This window comes from Cygnus atratus, chromosome 1 (genome assembly GCF_013377495.2).
Source record: "Cygnus atratus isolate AKBS03 ecotype Queensland, Australia chromosome 1, CAtr_DNAZoo_HiC_assembly, whole genome shotgun sequence".
Lineage (NCBI taxonomy): Eukaryota > Metazoa > Chordata > Aves > Anseriformes > Anatidae > Cygnus > Cygnus atratus.
The window spans coordinates 57,185,353-57,207,748 of record NC_066362.1 but is presented as its reverse complement, the minus strand read 5'-3'; the positions used below and the strand labels follow the sequence as shown (position 1 = coordinate 57,207,748).

Sequence of the window (22,396 nt, the reverse complement as noted above, 5' to 3'; positions counted from 1 at the left end):
GCAGACACCATGAAAAGTATGAATGGAAATCCATTGGACTTAGAATTTACTCAGGAATGTTTAAGGAAAGGCAGTTCCAGGGCTGTGTAAAAAAAAACTCAAAAGCTTTGGAGAATCAGTGGGAACCCTGGAAGATCAGATACTTTATTTTTTTCTGAGAATACTTAGGATAGAGATCTTTGGACAATAGATTTTATAGAGATAATTCCAGTACCTCTTGGTTTCAGAGCGATAATAAATAAATAAAAATAAATAAAATTACTACACAGATGCTCCAAAGGGAAAATGTGTATAAGACAGGCTACAGGACAGCACTAAGAGTATATTCTACTTGGCACATTATGTATGTAAGACAACACCTATATGGTAAATCATTTTCCTCCTTTCTTTCTTGTTTTTTTTTTTTTTATCCCAGATCCAGTGGGACAAACTCATCACTTCATGAAAGATTTGGCAGTTCCCTCCAAGTCCTGAACCTTATCCAAGTGATAATTATATCTGTTTGAAATCCAGGAGCTGAGAACTAGCCTCAAGCCACTCAACAAAGGCTTCTCCAGTGCTCTGAGGAAGCAATGCCGACACTTCCCTTCTCGTTGTCTACCTCCTGCTGAAACGTATTTGCAGAGTTTCCTGAAGCCTTTAAGGCTTTTCAAGAGATCTGGTGGAACTAGACCTAATCTCTCATGGGATATCATCACATACAAAGACAAAGGAACACCCCCACGGGCATAGTTAATGCAGACAAACATAAATGGCTTTTTTTTTTCTCCTCAAGTTGCAAATGTGTAATTAATCTCAGTTCAAATTTACATGTTTGATCTGCTTCTTTTAGACATTAGGCCTCAGATGTCTTTGAAGGAAAGAGAAGACCCTGTGATTTGATCTAGAGTGCCTAGGATATGCTTGGTGTTTACGTGGGCAAATCCTCCGTGTCCAGAGCTGGTCAGGTGCTGAGGGCCCAGGGAGATATGCTTAGCTCAGTGGCTGAAACAGGTCCACGGGATGGTAATCCAGCAGCTGCTGGGTGAGCCCAGCTTTAAAAGCCATCAAGATGGTGGTACAGAAATTAATATGTCTAAGGGATGGAAAGGAGCCTGATCCATCTCCTGCTTGTGTTGGTGAAGGTCTATACATTGGGTTTAAGAGGTGTTGGGTGGTGTCTCTAAAATGCTGTGCATGGGAAAAGTGGTGGTGACAGCCACACAACTTCTCACTGCTTGGAGTATGATTTTTTCTTCCTTCCATAGTCATGGAAAAACCTCCATCAAAGGAACTCCCTCGACAGAGCCTTGCAGCAACACCTACTGTGAACTTCTCAGCAACACAACTAATGGAAAACCAGCACTGATGTGCTCAGTGGTTCAGCTGCTCCCTCAGCCCACAGAGAAAGCAGAAGTGCAGATCTCTCCACTTTGTAAAGGACTTGTCCTTCTTCCTTACCACAAGGAACACAATGCACCTCGATTCCCTCTGGGCTTGTGGCTGGTGAGATGCTGGCTCCTTGTTTAGGAGGACAGGAGCTGATGTATGTCTCAGGCCGGACTGCTGGGGGAAATGCGCTGGCACGCTGCTGGAGAAGAAACCATGGCAGTATCTGGCACAGTAGACAGCTCAGATGTGTGCCGGGGTCAGATACAGCTCGTTGGGTCCCCCAAGGGAATGCCCACTATGGGATGGTGGTGGGTCTCAGCAGTACCATGGGTGAGGGATTAAAGGCTGCTCTCCAGGAGGAAGGCCAGCGAGGCAGTGCTTGGACCATCCTCACATGAGGGCAATGTCTCTGCCACTGTGTCCGCAGGTCCTCCAGAGCCACAGCTTCAGGTAAAGGGCCATCTAAAGCCAAGCAGATCAGCTCCACCTTGCAGGAGGACCTTCACACCAAGCCATTTCTCCAGGGCTCCCATGAGAGGCGAGGCGCCTGGGCACCTGTGGCACGGTGATGGAAACTTCTTGCAGATGAGAGCCACAGCAGGAGCTAATCCTCCCGCAAATAAGCCCTCCAAGTCCTCACTCCTGTAGTTTAAAAGAAAAGAAAGGAATGGAGATGAAAATGGATCCACTTCAAAAAGGGAAATTTCCATTTGAAGTGCTGAGAATTCAAAGCCACGTTCGAGTCAAATCCTCCCCAGCAGCAGCCCTTTTTCTCCCCTCAGTAGTGCGTATCAATTTCTTCTGACAACAGTTTCATGGCTTCGGGATAAATAAGCCCAACTTCGTTGGTATTATATTTTACAACTACAGACAGACCACGGAGATTAAAATTCCTGGGATGAGTCACCACAGGCGGGGAGGGGGGAGGTGGGCCTGTAGAAAAGCTGGTGTTGTGAAACACGGGCTGAACACGAAACACGCCGAATCCAGCCTTTCATCGCCTGGGCTCCACAGACCAGGGAGGAAGGCAGCCATGTGAGGGGCGACCAGGGCAGAGTGAAGGAAGCACCAGCACAAGGAGCCCCACCACAGCACCTCTGAGGCCTGCATGCTGGGTCAGCCATTAGGTGCAAGCTGGGGACACCCTGAGGTCTCCTCACCTTTCATGGGCTGAGAAGTGCAATGTCTTGGTTTGATCTCAGGATTTTTTGGAGTCTTCCATGAAATACACTGAAGCAAAGCCCCTTGTGCTGAAATGTGCTGCTGAAATGCTTCCTGCTAAAAAAGTCAGTCAAGCGCTGTCCCTCTGCCCACTCCAATCTTCTTCCTCACCCTCCAGACAAAGCAAACTGATGAACTGAATGGGAAGTCTAGGTGAGGCAAATAGGCTTCATCAGCAAAAAAAAAAAAACGCTGGAGAAAGCCCACCCCAGCTTGCCCTGGAAAACTGCCTTTGCTGGGAGCATAGCCAGAAGGAGCTGGTGTAGGCCACTGGTGCATGCCTCCCTGCTTACGGCTGCCCTGCACACGGGAGCATTCAGGACAAGTACACCAAGAACCTTTGCTGGACAACTGAAGATATCCAGAAACTATGTTAACTTGTTTCACACACAGAACGTGTCCAGGGTCTAGGTAAAGAAGGACTCAAATCTTCCAGGATTGTCCCAGCCCCACTTCCCGAATCTCCTGCTCCAAGCAATGCTGGTCTCTGCTGAGGCAGGCCTGTGGAAGGTTGGTGGGAGAGGTCCCTAGAAGACTTCCCTGACTCTGCAGTTGGCATTAATATTAGGACTAACTCAGTTATGAGTCTGTCTGGATTTACTTTTCCACAGCACACCAGCAACAGAGCAGGGCAGAGGAGTAGCTTCGGTATTAGTGACTCAAGATGACTATCTAGTTCACCCATAGCTAAACCTAAGATCAAACCAGTAGAAAAGTAGCTGGCAATTATCTGCTACACCACCCTACACCACAGATGGCGCTCAGCAAGCATGCGTGACAGAAGATGGAGCAATCCAATGCTTCCACTCACTCTTGCCCAGGTGTATGGAGTTGCTGGCACACTGCATGTCAGTGCTACTGACACACTCACCTGTGTTGGATAGGCTTTCTAAACTCATGACACACAGCAGCGGTTCCTGAGCAAGTGAACACCACCTCAAGGAGTGTCATAAGCTTGGAAGTGCAACTGGTGGGGGAGCTACCACTGGGGAAATTGAAGAGTTAGCATTCACTTGCTCTGTTTTTTTGGTTTTGCATTGGACTGACAGATCTCATTTCTCCCTTGTTGATCTGCTTGCCTCATGGCTGTTTTTTGGGGGGGCAGCAGCACAGCTGAAGGCTCAGCAGGGCATTTCCTTGAGTGATGGTGACTTTCCCCAGCAGCTTTGTCAGCTCCTGGGCATTTCATGGGGCATGCCGTAGGTCACACAGGGCAGTTCTGGTCTCCCAGGCTGCCCTCCTGGCACTTCTCATCCATGCCTCACTTCTTTGCTACCTTCAGCCTGCTCTTGTGCTATGTGTGCATCTCCAGCTGTGCTATCTTCTTATTTTGCAAAGAGAAGTCAAGGCTGCACCTAGATAGAGCTACTCAGTGAGCTTTTTATGCCAGGAAGGAGAGGTTGTATTTTCATCCTCCTCCTGGTGGCGACAGTGGGAACCCAAACATCTCCATGAGCAACCTGACGCTCCCTCAGCTTCTGTCCTTCCCTCAGCTTCACCTTAGCACATGAATGCATGCACATGGCAAAAGCGAGGAGCAGCATTTAGCACTTCACACAAGTCTAGGAACCTAGGTCTAGGTCTAGGTCTTAGGAACCTCTCTGGCACTGAACTCAAGGTAAGGATCTGGCTCAGGGGCTCTGCTTTGTAACCAGGGCACTATGAAAAACTTCAAAATCTGGAGTGACTAATGGAAACTGGACAGTTTATAAGCTTTCGTGCTCTCAGTTTAGATCACAACAGGAGTGAACCCCTCCCTCCAGTGGTGCCAGAAGACCAGGAGGAGATGGGCACTCGGGGCTGCTGCATGCCTGCAAGGCATGGTCCCTGATTCAGAGCTTAGTATTTAAATCAGAAAGACTAATAAAAGACCACTGTCAGATAGAGCACCAAGACACAGGAAAATGAAATTACTTGACACCAGTAGGACAAGTCTCCAGTGGCTCAATACTGAAAGCTGCTCTCTGAAGCTTTCCCCAGATGCCTCAGCGTTATGCCAAACTTGATCTGTGATGGAGGATTCACTTTCTGCCAGAGGAATAGGGAGGGAAGAAGACAGCAACGATGCTCTTGCCTGCTATTGATAATAATCAAATAGTTTGAATTCCTGCCCAGGAGACAAGGAAATGAGTATTTGTCTTACAAACAAGGCTTCATGTTTCTCAGTCAAGATAAAACTTTTGCCTCGTCCACTGACCAGTAATGGAAGAGCTTGCGGGGTTTGACAGGAAGAGCAGCCAGGAGCCTGTGCGTTTTCTGAAATAGGATGGTTTTGGAGGCCTTTCAGAGGCCCTGGGTCTGAGGCAGGGACAAGAGGGACAAACTCTCTCTGGAGCAGCCCCCGTCACCCCAAATGCCTGTGAGCAGGGATATCCCTCCTGCTTCCCAGCTGGCTGCCAAACAGGCACCACAGGCCCCTTCCAGGGCTGCTTCTGTGCCATGGGGGTACCCTCCTGCTAGCACAGCCCCGGGTCACGGCCTCTGGCTGGGCAAAGAGGCTTTCCTTCCACTACAGGGTTCAGTCCTTCGCTGCAGACATGCACAGGCATATGGTGGGAAGGGGAATGACAAAGCCCTTTATGGGCTAAGCTCAAAACACAGCCAAAATGGGGAAGAAAGCACTCATCACAGCCCTTTCTCTATCTGCCTGGAGAAAAGGAAAAAAAAAAAGCCCTCCTCTGATAGGTGAATGGAGAAAATCCCTTTGGCGACAGCTACAATATAAATACCCTCTGGGGAAGAAATAATTTACAGTGATGCTTTTTTCTTCCTCGTCCAAGAAGTGGTTAAGGATTTGGCAGGGAAACAGTGGAGGAACTGATCGGTCTATCTATGATTTTAAAGCTTGATAACTTGTCTGTGAATGCCACAGATTTATAGCCTAACAATAATAAGCGTTAGTCAAAAATAAAACAACCAGCTTTTTCTTTAAAAAAAAAAAAAAAAGATTAAAAGTGCAAACAGGTTACGGTTCTTAAAAGCCAGGCGCTGGCTAACGGAGTGATTTATCGGCAAGCTTTATTCCAGACGGGAGACCCACCTTTTCTTCTGCCTGGAACCGTAAAAAAGGTAATGAGGAGTGATGGGGTGTAACTATTTTTGGCAGTACAGCAGGGAGCCTGCTGCCTGGGGACTGAATTAGAAATGCAGAGCAGTGCTGGCCCCCTGAGACCCAAACGCTGTAACCCAAAGGGCTGCCGGTTTCTTCCCCATGGGGATGCAGTTGCCCACAGGTTTCCAGAGAGCTCTGCTATGGCTCACGGCAGTGAGGAGAGGCTTCCTGGAAAGCTGCAGGAGTTGGAAGGCCCGGTGAGGCTTTGGTAGTGGGTCTGAGTCCTTCCCCTGCCCGGCAGCTGCTCTCAGCCCCCATTCAGAGCGGTTCCTCGGAGCTGGCGGTCGGTGCTGCCACGGCCTTCCCCGTGAGCAGCAGTGCCTGTGGCTGCTGCCTTTCATGTGTGAATGACCACATGCACACCAAGGAAAGTGAAAAGCAACAGTATGGGGCAGAAGCACGTTTGGATGCTCGTGCTGACGTAGAAGAGCTGAGGCCAGGCTTCATGCAGTCCCTCAAGCACTCCAGACAAGGAAGGATTCAGAGATCCAGACCCTCCTCCATTATTTCAAATGCTTGCTTTTCATCTCCCTCCTTTCCCTTTCGATTTTGTCACGAAACCCTTGTCTAGTCCTCAGGCATGTACCTTCACAACTGCTGGCAGCCTGCTGTTCTCCACGGGTGACTCTTCCCTGCCAGCATGCTCAGGTTTGATTATCTCCTGCAGCTTAATTGACTCGGATAATGAGCTGCTGCTCTAATGCACCAGGGCTTGGGCATCACCACGCGCACACCCACAGCCACCTCTTCACCCGCGGGAGGGAGCTGCACCCCTCCTTCCCGTCTGCTCCTTCTTCTCCTCCTGAAGAGGTTCCCCAGGTTTGACTTCAGAGGGCAGCGCTGGGAGCCCGGCCTGACCTCCCACCACATGCTTGGACCGAGACCAGAGCGGGAAGAGCCCAGGATCTCCACCCCGGCTCCCCAGCTCAAGGCACATCTTGCACGCTGTAAGAAAGGAGCTGGTGCCTCGGTTTCCCCAGGCACTGAGGGAGGAGAGGAAGCAGGAAAACGCTTCCCTCCCAACCTGTGCTGGGTAAAGCTGAGCCCAGGTGGAAGGGAGGGTGCTGGCTGTAGATCAGCAGTGTGGGGGGAAGCAGCAACCCCAGGTACACCTGGCGCCTCCTTTTAGGAACAGGCTTCACCGCAAGGCTGACTCAAACACCTCGGTATCAGAGGGAGGGCAGCTCAGTCCCCGCGTTTCCTTTGCTAAGCTAGTAAATGCCAGATCAAAAGCTGGCAGAAGTCTCCATTTCCCTTTCCTGGTCCTAATCTCTGCAATTAAGATGAGTGATTATTTTGGTTTCTGGATGTTATATACAATGTGAACCAAAGCAGCCTTCTGGGCTTTAGGAGGGAGCAGGCAGTGAGACAGGGACGTGCTCAGCACCACCACAGCCAGCAGCAGCGCCGGCGGGGGATTGCTCCGGTGTACCCACACGTCTGCCCCGGGAGCTCGGGGGCTTTGCTGTGCCCGCTCCTCTCCTGCCGGCCTTTGACCTGCACAGCACTCCTACATATCACAATAATTATTAAAAAATAGTAGCCAAAGCCCCGTGAGCGTCTGGAACACGAATTAATTCTCCGTGTTTTGAGGATGCCAGGAGGTTGCCACCTCCCTCTCCCTCCCACACTGCAGGGGACAGAGCACCTGCTGCAGATGCCTTCAGCCTCTGGCTGGGGACCTGCAGCCCTCCTGCTCCTTTTCTGCCCCAAACCTCCTGCTGCCACCTCTCCAGGCAAAAAAAAAACAAAACAAAACAAAAAAAATAGAGTCGGTGGTGATCAAAACCGCTCAAGCTAGGACAGGGCTCAAGAGAGCAAAGCAAATGCCAGCTACGGGCAGGGCCCTCTGCGTAATTGAAGCGTTCCCTCTGCAAGCAAGGGAGCGTGCTGGCACATGCTGCGGGAGGGATATCGCTTTGTGAGATTGCTTTGAAGGCTGGGGGGCGGAGGGAGAAGAGAAGAGGCCAGTTAAGTGTGTTTATGTTTGAGAGGAACAAAGGAGAGCGGAGGAGAGGCCGGGGGTGCCTGCGCCAGAGATGTGTCAGAGATCACTTGTTCCTCCTGGGCCAGGACACCAGCCCGGGACCACCAGCGGAGGAGGAATCAGCGTGTGCGAGGAGCTGTGTTTAAAACTGGGAGAGCAAAGAGATGGGAGAAATTCCCAAACAACTCAGGATAGCGATAAACATGACACAGGTTAGACACTGCGCTCCCAACCAGCACAAAAACACACCGTGGCAAATAACAGTGCAAGCCCGTACCTTGCTGGACCCTTCTTTGGGACCCCAGAGCCGCCAAAAATTTTGCCAAATGGATATTTTGGCAAATAAAGCACAGCGTCCCCTGCTTAAAACACTGCAGGGAGGAACTGCCTGTCCTGGGGGGCTCTCACAGGGCCCAGGGGTGCCCCGGCAAATTGGGGATGGATTTATAGGACTCTCAATCACCCAGCATCAACAAAAAAAACAAAGTACATTTTCTGTTCACTTCTTAATGCTGTGCTAACAGTGACAGGAACAGCACCTGCACAAGCCTTTGAGCACACCGTGAACAGCAGGCTCCCGGCAAGAAAGGAAGTGCTCACCCATGCTCATTGCACAGCACAAGTCGCTGCAGTGAGCCCTGCCAGCGGAGAAAGGAAGGTGCCTTCTGCTTCCTAGAGGCAGAAGTAGCTCTGTTTTGGCAGGTCCAATTTGTAAGTTAAACCGTCTTGTTCTCAAGCACAGAGCAAGGTAAATGCAGCAAGCTATCCTCACTGAAAGACAAAACCTGCATGCAAGAGCTGATTTTATTGCACTGCCTAAAAGCAGATATAACGCAGACGCCCCCTGCAAGCCTCAAGGCCAGCAACCTTTCTGCTGCAGGTCATGCTACAGGTGACAGAATCGACCTGCTGGGCAGGCAGTGGCCAAGTGCCTGCTGTTAGACAGAAGCATGCGACAGCTCCGGGGGTGTAGGGTAGGTCCTCACCTCCTACCTACGGTTTTCCACCAAAAAAATAAATAAAGACCCCTAACAATTGTTCACCAAAGGTGAGCACATGGGCACTTTGGTGTTGAAGAGGTGCTTCTGCAGTCACCTGTATTTCAGCATGTGAATTTTAATATTGCCTGCCATATTAATATTTAATTAAATTATTATTTTGTTTATTATTATATTTTTTATTTAATAATAATTAAATAAAGTATTTGATTAATTAAATACTTACCTATTTATTTTTTTAAACACAGATTGAAAAAAGAACCAGTGGATCTATCTGGAGAAAAAGTCGGATTTTAATTAGAACATCCAAATTTAAATACAAGTAACAGAACTGGGAAACATCTTACATTTTTACTCTCACTTTTTAGGGGGTTAGGAAACCACCTGTCTCCTCTGTACAGCACGATATATAACCAAAACTAAGAGTAGCTCTGCAACAGGAAACCAAAATTGCCATCACTTTTTGCATTCTTAAAGGCTAGTGCATGAATGCTGATGCTCAGAAGAGGCTTAAGGCATATATTTGAGAAAGCACCTACATGGTGCACAGGATTTCTGCTTATTATTAAGAAACTGGAATTTGTTTCAACTGCACAGGTAGGTAAAATTGCAACAGTAGGAAAGGAAAACTGTTTCAAAATGCTTCTTTATTTTAAAATATGAATGTTTTAACAGCTCCCTTGCATTTGACATCAGAGAGTCTGCAATATTTATAGACGGAAGCTGCTGAATGGAGCATGCACTTCTGCAGGAGACTGAGACCAACAACTTGTCTTTCAGTCAGTGGCTCCGTGAGGCTAATTCACATTGCTACAAGAAATTATTTTTGTTTGAAATTCAGTGAGTCTGTCTCAGACCTCAGAGATAATCTGGAGCAATTCCACAGGAGAAAGCAGAAAACAAGGCACTGCCTTTAAAGTCGGAACCAAAAGGAATCAAGGCAGTGACTAGTACTGCATGTGCTGCCTCTGACCCTGCAACAAATACAACACTGCAACTTAGGGAACCAATAAGCAGAGTGATTAAGACAGCAACATGCCATTATGCATCTTGGGATCAACACGTGTCTGCTAAGATCCTAAACCTAAAGGGATGTTTCTTCAAAAGGCAGTCAAGTCATCACTGCCTGCTCCCTTTACAGGAGTCCCTGGCAAGGCTCCATTCTCGCTCTGAGATTTTCCTCCGGCTGCCCTCTCGTGTCTGCGTGCAGGCTTACAGGCAAGGCTTCACCTACCCACTAAGAACCCAGCTAGCCCCAAGAAAGACAGATCGTAGCTACCACACTTGTAACCAAGCTGACAAAATAGCACTGCATTGCCCTTCACCTATATCCTGCCATCTGCACATTTCTTTGCAAGGTCCATCGACTGAAGTCACACGATGCTGCAGGTACCAAGCTGGTACTTAGAGGTGGACAACAGACATTCCAGCCACATAATAAAGATGACACAGACACGCTGCAGTGTCCATCTTCCCATTTTATTTATAATTCCCAATATGATCTATTGGTCAGCCCCCCCTCCGGTCTCATTTAATGAACATAAAAGAAACATCGGCTGAAAGCAGTTAGATCCTACTGTGCTTGACCCTGCAACACGACCCACTTCGATCAGTTGTGGGACACAGCAAACATTATCCAATCCAACTTTCACATGCTTAGGACTCTGCAAAACGTTGGATTAGCACATCTCTAAGTTGTTAAGTCACAACTTTTATTGGGCAAACAAAACCTTTCAAAGTAACAAACCGAACCCTACTACCGTTTAGAGAAGACTGCAGAACGCCTACTTGGGCTGAGCCAAGTACACCAGGTGCTGTGGTACATGGGAGAGGGTGCGGGAAGAGAAGAGGACTGCGCCTGAAGCCTAGCTAATCCCTCTCAACCCAAGCGGGAGACCACTCCCAACTCCCCAGTTTTTTACCCATCTGCAAACAGAGCGACCTCTCCCTGCCCAGCAGCACTATTCCCTGCCTATCAGAGTACTTCTGTATGCAGAAAGAGCTCCACGCACTTGTGTGTGGAGACAGGAGGTCGGGCTCATAGGCCATCTTTGCTGATGGAGGTGGTCTTGCAGCACAGCAATTAGTGAGAACTCAGGCAAGTCTGAAGTCCTGCCTGTGGAATAATCAGCCAAACAGGCGAGAGACTGCATATCAAAAGCCAAGACCGATTTCTTTCCCCTTTTCTCCCAAGAAAAGAACATCATATAACAAGGAGGTGGAGGGGGGGGGGGGCATTAATTTTGTGTAGAAGTCATTAAAAATAGGGGTATCCTTCACTGCTGTGTTTCCAGAACAGGGATGTGATATCTGAGCTTATTACAGAGTCCAAGAGGTATGGGAACATTCTAGACAGTTTTGCAGAAGGCCTGGAGATGTCACTGGGTTTCTGCTGCCTTGTCAATTTCTAGCCTTTTATAACAGCAATAGGTCTCAATTTAATGGCTTTCTTGCTGATGCCAGCCGCATGGCAGGTATTAACCACATCTGTCACGTTCTTGTAAGACTCTGGTGCCTGGCGGGGGAAAAGAAAAAAAAAAAGACAAAATTATAAACAACCCAAAGTCACAGGAAACTGGATGCAGGCTTTTGACATCCCTTCTTTTCTTTGTGGAAACTGAATCACGGAAATTGAGGATCTGAAAGTAGGTGAACATATTGAGAATCCAGCCATATTACACATCTAAAGTCTAAGAGATACTTGGCTTTAAGCTTTCACCCCATTTCAGATAAAATGCTATCTGTTTTGGTTCAGTTTTCCCAATATCCTCAGATAATCCAAACCCCCGGCAGGTGAGAACATCGGGCCTCAGCACCTGGCAGGAAGTCACTCCAACTTCCTCCTTACAAATAGCCTTTAGGATTTATCTTCGCTGCCTCTAAGTGACAGGAATCAGGACTGAACTCTAGAGCTCCCCCCCCTTGAGCACTAGAACAAAGATTTTAGCAGGATCAATACATTTGTGCAACACCAGCACCCATAATAGCAGTTACAATCGATTAAACGTACTTCCATGAGTGAGGCTGTCAACACAAGAGACATCCTATCGTGTTAATGTAGAAGAACTGGAAGTCTTAACAATCAAGGTTTCCTAGCTGTTTCAAGTTTTTTTCGTCTTGAGCAAATGTAGGAATTTGTCTTAAGATGCGGACTTGTCATACACTGCTATGAATCTACGTGACAGCTACAAAGTACAGTAAATTTAAAGCTGGGAGAATATCATTCAGAAGGAAGAGAAGCCACAAAACATAACTACTTTTGTGATGCTCTCACAAAGATTTTTCAGGTTAGATACTAATTAACCCTATTGCCAGGCATGAGAACAGGGGAAAAAACATAGCCCTCAAAACTTGTCAGACAGGCATCTCCCCTTTCAGCAGGATTCTGGGGACAGAGAAGACTTCACAGTTTTTTTCCAGAAAATTGGATAGCTCTGTCAGGAACTGAAGAAGCTGTATATATAGGGAACTAGCGATTACTCAGCAGTGCCAAGAACCAAGTCAGGTAGGGTCATACAGCCACAGAGCAAGACCCCTTTTTCCCTCTCAGATAATGAAACGTAAAACTCACTTCTTCCATGACCAGTTTGGGAGAAGCAACACGGATGGCAATGCCCATGTCAGCCAGCTTGTCCAATACATCCTGGAAGTCCAAGTTACGTCGAGATTTGGCTCGAGACAGTGCACGACCCTAGAAAGTAGTTTATTTAGCTCTGGTTTTTGTAGCAGTTTGGAAAAACAGAACTCTCTCTTACTAAATCAAAAAGAAAACAACAGATGCACACAGGAAAACTAAGCTACATTCCCAACTGCTCTGAAGAAAATGAAAGAATGTTTGTCAGAACGTCCACAAATATAAGTGGTTGTAAACACTGACAAGGAAGGAAGTTGACTTCTACAACAGAACCCCTGGAACATTTCGGGGTAAAGCTTGACATCTGGTGCTATACCCAGCTCATATTCCCAAGTCAGTTTACATTATAAGCACATACAGAATAGGCGAGGGCACAGAGCACAGTAAGCCACAAAATGGAAGATGAATTTAGACTTTAGGTGACTGGCTTCTGCATAACCACACATCTGGCATGATGGATAGGAAAGTTTTGTATGTGAACATGCTAGTCTGCAAGTGTCTTCTTACCCAAACTCCTTGTCAGCGTTCACGATTCAGAGTTTTCCCGGAAGCTCTCTCTCTTCCTCAGTCATCTTATCTCACACCACAAATAAAAAGGGAGAAAGTCCCTTTTTCCAACTACTGAGGAGTTTTATAAGGACAACCTCAGGATTATTAATGCTTGTTAGCTCAGAGATACCAGGACTTTTAAGAGGAGCTCATTCTCCACATCTTCACATTAATCTTTGCTTTGTATAAAGGAGTACCCCCTAAATTTTCTCCAGGAGCAGTCAAAACTATTCCGTAAGGGACAAAGAACTTCAAGTGTGCAATCCTCCTGGCCTGGGACTACCGTGGCAAGGCTACCTGCATTACCAACAGATGCACCACACACTGGATTACCCTTTACCAACTTTGTTTGCTGGATGACAGTCCCATTCAAACCCCTTCTTGAAATGCTTTTTGACTTACAGCTCCATGGCAAGTAGTTCCGAAGGTCTCAGTCATGCCTTGCTCTGTGCCCGTAAGAACGTAGCTACAGGTGCCCATGGTCCCACCGATCAAAACAGGCTGTCCGGTCAGCTGTGGATGCAAACAAGTCTTAACTCACCCAGCAAAAGCCTACATCCTTAATAAATGTCTGAGAAGAACCACATGTACAAAAAAAGAGGCCAGGTTCACATTCTCTCAGAACATTGCTGCTTGCCTCGAGTGCCTGATATCAAGGATTCTGGAAACCTAACTGCACTGAATGATGTAGACCAGTTCATCAAAGGGCCTGGGTCCAATAGACAGACAAATCACTGCAGCCTGCCCTAGATATGAAATTTTCAAGAATCTTCCAACTATTGTAGGAGTGGAGCAGAAGGGGGAGGTCAATGTCCCAAAGATCTAACAGACAAGCAAAACGTCGCCATCCCACTAACATCCCACAGTTTCCACTGCCATTAGCTCAAATAAAGAATTCAGAGCATTCGGATCTCTGTTAAGGACTCTAAAACTGTCTGATTCATCCAAAATTCTCATCTGATTTCCTTCTCCCACAGCTAAACTTACTTGATAATCAACAGCAATAAGAGGATGGTGAGGAGGGAAGGCTCTGGTTGACCCTTTTCTGTGCACCAACAGAGTTCGCTCCTTCCCATCCACCACGTGTTGCTCCACTTTGGCAATGTTGTGAGACACGTCATAGATAACGTGCATATCGAGGTCATCTGGGGTTGTGTTGAAGACTTTGGCAAAGGCCTAAAAAGAGAGCAAACCGTGATGTGAAATACAAGACGATAACTGCTGTGTACATGTGGAAGCCATACAATATTTTTAGTAATTAAAAGCAACAGATTTTCTCGAAAATGTTTCTTACCGCTAATTTAGTGACCAAAACACTTGGCATGGCGGGTGAAAAACCTCAGTCAAATTCAGCCATGGTGGAATTGAGCACAACAGTGCTGAGTGTGACAGAAACAGACTGCCTAGACCGTTTATCTGCTCATCGGCAGTTTTAATGCTGCAATTCAACCTGGTATCAATTAGACAAATCCTGTCAACTCTGAAAAGATGGCTTTTCTTGTATTCTCTTCTTCCAGTATGAGGCATGCTAAAAATACTGCCTAAGTAGCTTCTGCAAGTGCAATCCAAGTGATGTTGAGAGGTTTTAAACAGATTGTCATGACTATTAATTTATGTAAGTCTGTCCAGAAAATGCAGCTCAGGAAGCACAAAACCAAAAGTTACATGAAATACTGCAGCTTCCCTGTGTTCCATACACCTAGGATAAAGCAGGACATGCATATCACAATATTTACCTCAGCAACAACTCTGCTCCTACCTGTCTCGTTAGAAAAGTCATAGAAGAGCGGTTGACCCACGCATAGTTTCCAGCAGCTGCCATTCCTTTCAAGTAATCCTGCCCCTCTGCAGAGGCAATCCTGGCGCATGCTAGTTGCCGATCATTCACTATGATTTTGTCCCGTTTCATAGCTTTTTCCATAGCCACCAATGCATCTGGGAAATAAACAGATATCTAAGTGACTTCTTCATTTTATTTCAATCTGTGGGATTAACATGGGTGTCTATAATTTATATTCTAAAACTGAACGTATCTGTCCAGGGGTCAAACCTACAGTTTCCTCTCAAACGCAGAAGTAATTTTGCGGCAGAACATTGCTGTTTGCAAACAACATTCCTCAAGACTATTTTTAGAAAGAAAAGTTAAGGTGCTGAGGTGTACCAGAAAGAATTCTCCACTTAGACAAACGCAGTTCAACCTATTGGTATGTTCTAATAATCTAAGCACTTCACACAAACAATAAATGCAGATGTAGCACCTTTTTGTGACCTAAGAATTAGGTCTTTTCTTCTGCAAAAATGCCTGCCTCTGTTACACCAGAGATTATCACCTCACAATCATAAGCAAATATGTTTAAAGAGAGACCCTGAAGCTGACACATAATCCAGTGAAAATCTCCATCCACTTTTGATCATACAGTAATTTAGTTTGGAAGATTTAGAAGGGAATTACCTAGTTCTATCTCTTGCTCAGAGCAGCTCCAGCTGGATGAAGTTGCTCAGGGACTTAGCCAAATTCTGACTATGTCCTAGGATGCTGGTTCTACAGCATCAGTAGACATTTCCAGCATTTGAACATTTTAACGTTTTAAAAAAAAATTAAAGAAAATTCTAGCATCTAACTGGAATTCTACATGCTCTAGTATGAGTCTGTCATCTTTTATCCTGTCCCATAATAGCAAGATCAATACTCTGCAAGACCAAAGACAACTACCACTTTGGTTTGAAACTTATCGTTGCTGCAAGGCTTGCAAAATGAAGCAGACAAAACGCAAGACAACCCCTAGCAAGGCAGCTCGGAACAGACGTGACAATTGCACTGTAAGAAATGCTATTTTTGGTGCTGGAATTTACTGTCAACGACAAGATTGTGCTGAAGAGTTTGCTTCACTCCAGTCACGTACTCCAGTCAGATCGTACCTGTGGCAACCTGGTGGCCCAAACCCCTGCTGCCACTGTGGATCATGACGCACACCTGCCCTTTGTGGTCGATGCCCATCTTCCGGGCAGCGTATTCGTTGTAAATGTCATCCACGACCTGGATCTCGGCGTAATGATTTCCTGCTCCCAGGGTCCCCAGCTGCCAATCACAACACAAGGATCAGACAGTGCCAGTAAAGCAGCCTCTGGGAGCACACACAGAATATGGAAAATAGGGCAAATTGCTACAGAAAGGCTTTAGTTTTAGTAAAGTTCTCCCAGGGAGTGGGGAGGAAGGGGGATGATAAATGACAAGCTAAAAGAAAGTAGAACAAAGTAGCATCATCAGAGTCCTCTTTGTTCGTATTCATAACAATTTTTACTGTTTGAACAAGACTGCAAATGAACGAAAGGACCAGGATCTACAGAATGTGTTGCCACTTTTTTGCAACTGACCTATGCCTAGTTGAAAGACAGAAAACGTACAGAGCACTGAGAACCTATCCTTCAGTCTGTATAGGAAAGGCAGTCTTATACTTGCTAATAACCCCACAAGGAAATTACAATATCCTGTTAACTAGGTTCTTAAACCTTTCCAGCAGATTAAAGGAAGATTTTTCATTTCCAAGACCCAGTTTTTCCTATTCCATACCAGGTGATTCCTTATTTGCTAGGTGAATGAGAAAACTAAGGACTTAACATTATTTTGTGGTTAAAATGCTGTAGTCTATTGCAGCACCACAATTCATAAAACTCAAGAAGTCATACAGAAGAAAACTTCAGAAATGGTAGCATTATTACAGCTATCTCAGAAGAGTTCCACCCAGAGCAATGACATACCACGTGCAGAAATGAAATCCAACCCTTGAACTTTAATTCAAAGTTCTGAGCTAGTCACATTTATTAAGACATCCTTCCTTGCCCTGCTATTAACTTGCTGAGCAAACTGAAAAGTTACAGAACAGCTTGCCTGTCTCTTAACAAAACTATAACTGCATAGTGAGATGCCAGCAAACATGAATTCCAGTACTAGGAGTTAACTGCTGAAAACCTGATGGCCCAAGGGACCTTGGGTATGCTCAGCACTTACTGTTTTTTTGTATTCCAGTTCTGTCAAGAATTATTCAGAAACAGCACCACCATCTCATACTTCCCCCTGCCCACAACTGCTAGGCAAAGCTTCAAGAAAAGATACAAGATCAGAGAACTACACAGCATCTCACATTTGAGCCCTGGGAGCACTCACAACCTTCCTGAAACAGCATTACCTGAGGCAGGCCCCTTTTCTTCGCCCTTGAGGAGACCTTGTTGGGATCGGCCTGCAGCATTCTTCCATATTCCTCACAGTGCTCCTTGTCCTCTGCCCAGGCATAGCCTTCCCGCAGAGACCAGTCCACACCCATCTCTAGTGCCTCTTCCAAATCCCTGCAGTTATCAGACACCTACATGAGTGCTATCCTTGGAAACATTCAAAACTCAACCACATACGGCCCTGAGCAACCTGATACAATTTTGCTGTTACACCTGCCTTCAGAGTTAGCTCTGCTTCGTGCAGGGAGTTGGGTGAGATGACCTCCAGACATCCCATTTAATCTAACTTATTCTATGATTTTATAATTAGCCCCCAGCTCCCCCAATAAGAAGCCCAACTTCTTAATAATTCATGAAAATCAAGCTCTATAAATATATTAACATTAGATAGATCGTTGCGTTTTCCTCTTTGTTGTCTGAGGAATATCCTGCTTTCTCCCTCACCCCTTTCCAAAAATACCTTTACATGTAAGAAAGTTTTCTGTCGGGGGAAGTAAGAACCTCTTAAGAACCTTTAGTTACGTCAAGGTTTTAAATGGAGGAAGAAACAGGTGACTGTACACTGATGATTACGCTTTTCCTCCTGGAGAAGCACATGTGTAGAAAGAACATGAACAGGTTTAGAATTTTTCCCTCTTTTTTAAAGCCTCCCACTGATGAATCTTTCATCAGAATAAACATCAGAGATGTCCCCTCTACTGATGTACACACAAAGCCGTTCTCTCACTTGGCATTCATGGGGATGACACCCTTGGAGCCGACACCAACAGGAATATGGTCAAACATAGCTTGGGCGAGCTGCTCCTTCACAGGCTGCACATCACTTTCATCCAAATTTGTACGCAGCAAGCGGACACCACAGTTGATGTCAAATCCGACACCACCTAGAAGCGTAGGGAAAGCCATGGAGTTAATAAAGAGAGTGCTGATGGTGAGCATTTGCTGAATATTCATCTTAAATCAGTGTCCTGGCTGACAGGGAGCATGCACCAAATGCTGTGATCTTACACCTTCTTTCTGACACAATACTGTAAATAAAGCAGAACAACAAGTTTCATTTTAACAGATTTACAAGAAGCCTCTGATTTCAAGACAGTCTTGCAGAAAAAAAAAGAACACTAAAAACTGACACACACAGCTTTCCTGTCTCCAGCATATGCTCTATGCTTATGCTACTTGCCCCAACAAGTAAACAAAGAGAAGTGGACACAAATATACTGTCCACAGAAATTAGACAGGATATTCCAGTTCTCCTGCCTCAGGACAGAAGAAAAATGACAGATGAAAATCTTAGCCTAGTTCTCTGAGATAAGATGTTCTTAAAAGCAAGTCCCTGAAAGCAAGGTGTTTATTAAAAAGTCAGAAATATTGTAAGGTTACGTTTTTAATAAATTGTAGAAATATTCTCAAAAAGGGTTTACAAATGTTGCTCAAATAAGAGAGTCAATTCCTTATCAACCTGGAGAAACACATGTTCAAAGTCTTGTGCTGTCTCTTCAAGACTGAGGGATACAACGAGCACAAGCCAAAAAAACAAAGGGCAATCCTCTCTGTACCGTTTAGATGTTTCCAGTGTAACCACCTGCTCCATAAAGATTCTGAGTGCAAGAATTTAAGTGCCTTTTAACTCTGTAATTCAGACATCTTTCACCTTGGTCCTGTGTATACGGTCGTGTAAAGACCTGCCATTTCACCTGTTTTTCAGCCACCACTTACATTTCTCAGTGCAGGTTAAGTCAGTCTTGAAGAATCCTTACCTGGTGAAACCACTGCTTCAGGATCATTCATGTCAAAGGCAGCCATGTTGCCAATGGCAAACCCATAGCCCGAATGGACATCTGGCAGGCCTATTGATCTCTGAAAGAAAATGAAGGAAATTTCTAAGTCCCACAAAACTCTGTACAGCACTAAGAGTCATCTTGGTTATGCTTTGCCTTGTGGTAGTGGTTGTCACACGTGCAGACCAAGACACCAAACAGAGAATGGATGTTCAGATGAAGATGGAGTAAACACCTGAATTTGGGTTAGTATCCAAACACATACAGGTACAGGAGAGACTGTCAAAGAAAGCAGAGGGTAGCTGATCTCACTCTGAAGCGAGCACCCCGTGGCTAGGCAGCTGAGAAGCCCCCTTGGCTCTATTGACTGGATCAAGAAAACTTAACACCTAAATGCAGAAGCTGTGATCTCAAACTGAATTCCAGCATAGCCTTTTCCTGGACCCAAGAGTCCTTGTATTCACATCCTATGTAGGCAATAGCTTATGGGTAGCATGCAGCAGAGATGTAAGAGTGAAGATTAGTTTCTCTTTACCAAGTTCCATCTAGGTACATCCACAATACTTAAATACTATAAATGTAACCAGGAAGGCATTCAACGCTATTGAATAATATCATATAACAGTCAGTGTTTTTCCTTCTTACATATGTGATTAAATATTGGCCAAACGCTGCATGCTCTAAGTGAGAAAAAGTCGTTTGATACAATAGAATAAGATAGGAGTAGCGTAGTTTTAATTTATAAAAGAATTATTTTAATTGAACCTTTTCATATTACTACCAATTAAAAAAAGTGAGAACGTGCTTCTACACAATGGTGCAATTTCAAAGCATGGCAAGTTTAAATTAGGGCAGCACAAACAGGACTCCAAAATCTTTTTTTTTTTTTTAATTAAAAAAGAGTCCCAAACACCCAGAAAAGTGTCAGAAATTGGAACTTTTCAACTGTGTTAAACTGTTATCACGCATGTTTTTCAGGGGATTACGTGCTTCTTTTGCACCCCCTTCCCATCAAGGAAAAATGTTGTTTAAAAAAATAAGTGAAGATCTAAATAGAAAGATGATCCTAACACTTCTCCTACAAACTGTCAGCTGTAACTCCCATTTCAGCAGAATGACAGGCAACCTTTTACTGCAGCCACAAATTGAAAACTTTTGCTGAGTCACCATAAGAAACAATTAAAAAAAAACACACCACAGTTCTGGTACTTGTTAACTATTAATATAAGCGATACTGAACATGAAAAAGATAATTTCCACACTGTAGTTTAAGCTTACTGAAGAGTGGTACAGCCTAGTACACTCCTCCTACATCCTTCTGCTTCATTTCTAAAATGTGTGGGGCCAGGTAAAAGAGTGTTGAACGCAGGGGAAGGCTCACTGCCAACGCTAGGGCAGCAATGATAACGCAGACAACACTGTCACCTTCTGCTGTCTCCTCGCTTCCCCAGGCACTGCAGGTCAGCAGAGACGACTCAGAAACAACAAACCGACCATAACAGCAGTGGAGAAAAGGTGGCTAAAGGAAATTGAAATAGCCAAAAATAGCAAAGCCAAACAGGTTTCATGTTAAAAGGCAATCAGTGAATCTTAGAATGGCTCAAGTTGGAAGGGACCTCGAAGACCACCTAGTTCCAACCCCCCTGTCATAGGCAGGGATGCCACCCGCAGGAGCAGGTTATCCAGTGCCTCATCCAACCTGGTCTTGAACACCTCCAGGGATGGTGCATTCACCACCTCTCTAGGTAACCTGTTCCAGTGCCTCACCACCCCACGAGCGTAGAACTTCCTCCCAAACTCCAATCTAAATCTCGGCTCTTTTAGTTTAAAATTATTCTCTCTTGCTCTGTCATTATCTGACTGAGCAAAGTGCTGCTCTCCATCTTTTTTATAAGCCCCCTTTAAGTACTGAAAAGCTGCAACGAGGTCGTCCCAGAGCCTTCTCTTCTGTAGGCTGAACATCCACAGGTCTCTCAGCCTTTTTCGTAGGAGAGGTGCTCCAGCCCCTTGATCATCTTTGTGGCCCTCCTCTGGATCTGTTCTAACAGCCCCACATCCTTCTTGTGCTGGGGGCCCCAGACATGGACGCTGTGCTCCAAGTGGGGCCTCACGAGGGCAAAGCAGAGGGGGACAGTCACCTCCCTCCATCTGCTAGCCACTCCGCTTTTGATGCAGCCCAGGATCCAGCTGGCCTTCTGGGCTGCAAGCGCACAGAAGTAAGTGAAGCAGATACCTTCATTTCTGACAAGCTAATTTTACAGCCTGTCCTTGCAAGCACTCCTTACTCAGAGACAGGTTCCTAACACACCAACCATCTTAAAATCAGCTTTGGTCCACAGCCCTTCCACAATAGAGCAGCAAAGAGCATTTTTTGAAGCAGTTACTCACGTGAACGATGCCAGGTAACGCTGCCACGTTCCCAATCTGCTTCATAGCAGGCAAAAACCCACCCGCACCTAAAAAAAAAAAAGATGAAAAAAGTGTAAAAAAAAAATCTGATAAATTACTACAACGAGGCACTTTGTACGTGGCCTGCTCATACCCCAGGGCTCCCCCACAGCCGGCCCAGGGCTGGCTCCGAGGGGGCAGCGAGGAGGCAGCGGGGCCGCACCACACCAAGGCACTCACCCCCGCCACGGCAGGCGTTGCGCAGCTCCTCGAACATCAGCTTCTCCAGCGGGTCGTTCACGTAGAAAACACCCTCCACCTGCGGAGGGGTGGGGGGAGAGCCGTCAGCGCGACCGGGCCCCGCCGGGCCTTCCCCCCCCCCCCCAACCCCGAGCCCTCCCCACGCACGTGCATGTTGGGCACGAAGCCCTTCTTGATCCGCCAGCAGTTCTTGTCCAGCTTGTCCAGGAACTGCAGCTCGTCGTTGTAGCTGCGGCTCATGGCGGCGCCCTCCCGATCCCGCTCGCCGCCGCCACCTCAGCCTCGCCGGTAACAGCGGACGGCGGCCGCCCAGGGACAAAACCTCCTCCGCCCGGCTCCCCCTGGCGGTGTAGGGCCGGGCTGCCGCCGTCCCTAACGTCTGTGTGGGGGATGGAGGGAGGTAACGTGGAGCAGGCCCGCTGGGCTGGCAGCGCTGAAGGGGAAAGACCTCGCACCGAAATGCAGGGAGAATAAAGTACCTCTGCACCCCGGGGAACGCTGACAAAGACGGTGCAGAATTAGGCTTTTAAGAGAAACACGCACCGAAACATTCAAGGGTTGTAGCTGAGGTGGCTAAGCAATGTCATGTGGGGGATTTTGGAGCCACCAGGGGAGAGCGACTATCAAAAAAGCCCTAAAGACATGAAAACAGTCAGCCCTTGGTCTCTTGAACCCATATAATGGAATTGCTTCTGCAGCTTTGTTAACATTTATGTTAGTAGTTTAGTTCCCACTGTAGGCAGGACAGTTCCCCATCTGGTGGAGCTCTGGAGAGGGCTCACTATGTATTTAATGCATCACCTTGAAAAGGAAGTTACAATCAAAACAGTAGAAGACATACCTGCCCTAGCTACATTTTGACAATGT

The 22,396-nt window shown here is 46.3% G+C and overlaps 1 protein-coding gene across 1 annotated transcript; it reads right to left on the bottom strand.

The window, feature by feature from the left end:
• Nucleotides 1-10,149: 10,149 nt before the first annotated feature.
• Nucleotides 10,150-21,878, bottom strand: RTCB (RNA 2',3'-cyclic phosphate and 5'-OH ligase). The gene is made up of 12 exons (XM_035569226.2): nt 21,677-21,878; nt 21,509-21,587; nt 21,269-21,336; nt 18,860-18,959; nt 17,830-17,986; nt 17,060-17,216; nt 15,792-15,951; nt 14,632-14,807; nt 13,860-14,048; nt 13,275-13,385; nt 12,261-12,380; nt 10,150-11,204 (listed from the first exon to the last, which is right to left on the bottom strand). The coding sequence occupies exons 1-12, from the start codon at nt 21,767-21,769 to the stop codon at nt 11,097-11,099; spliced, it is 1,518 nt and encodes a 505-aa protein (XP_035425119.1). The 5' UTR covers nt 21,770-21,878; the 3' UTR covers nt 10,150-11,096.
• Between the last annotated feature and the right edge of the window lie 518 nt (nt 21,879-22,396).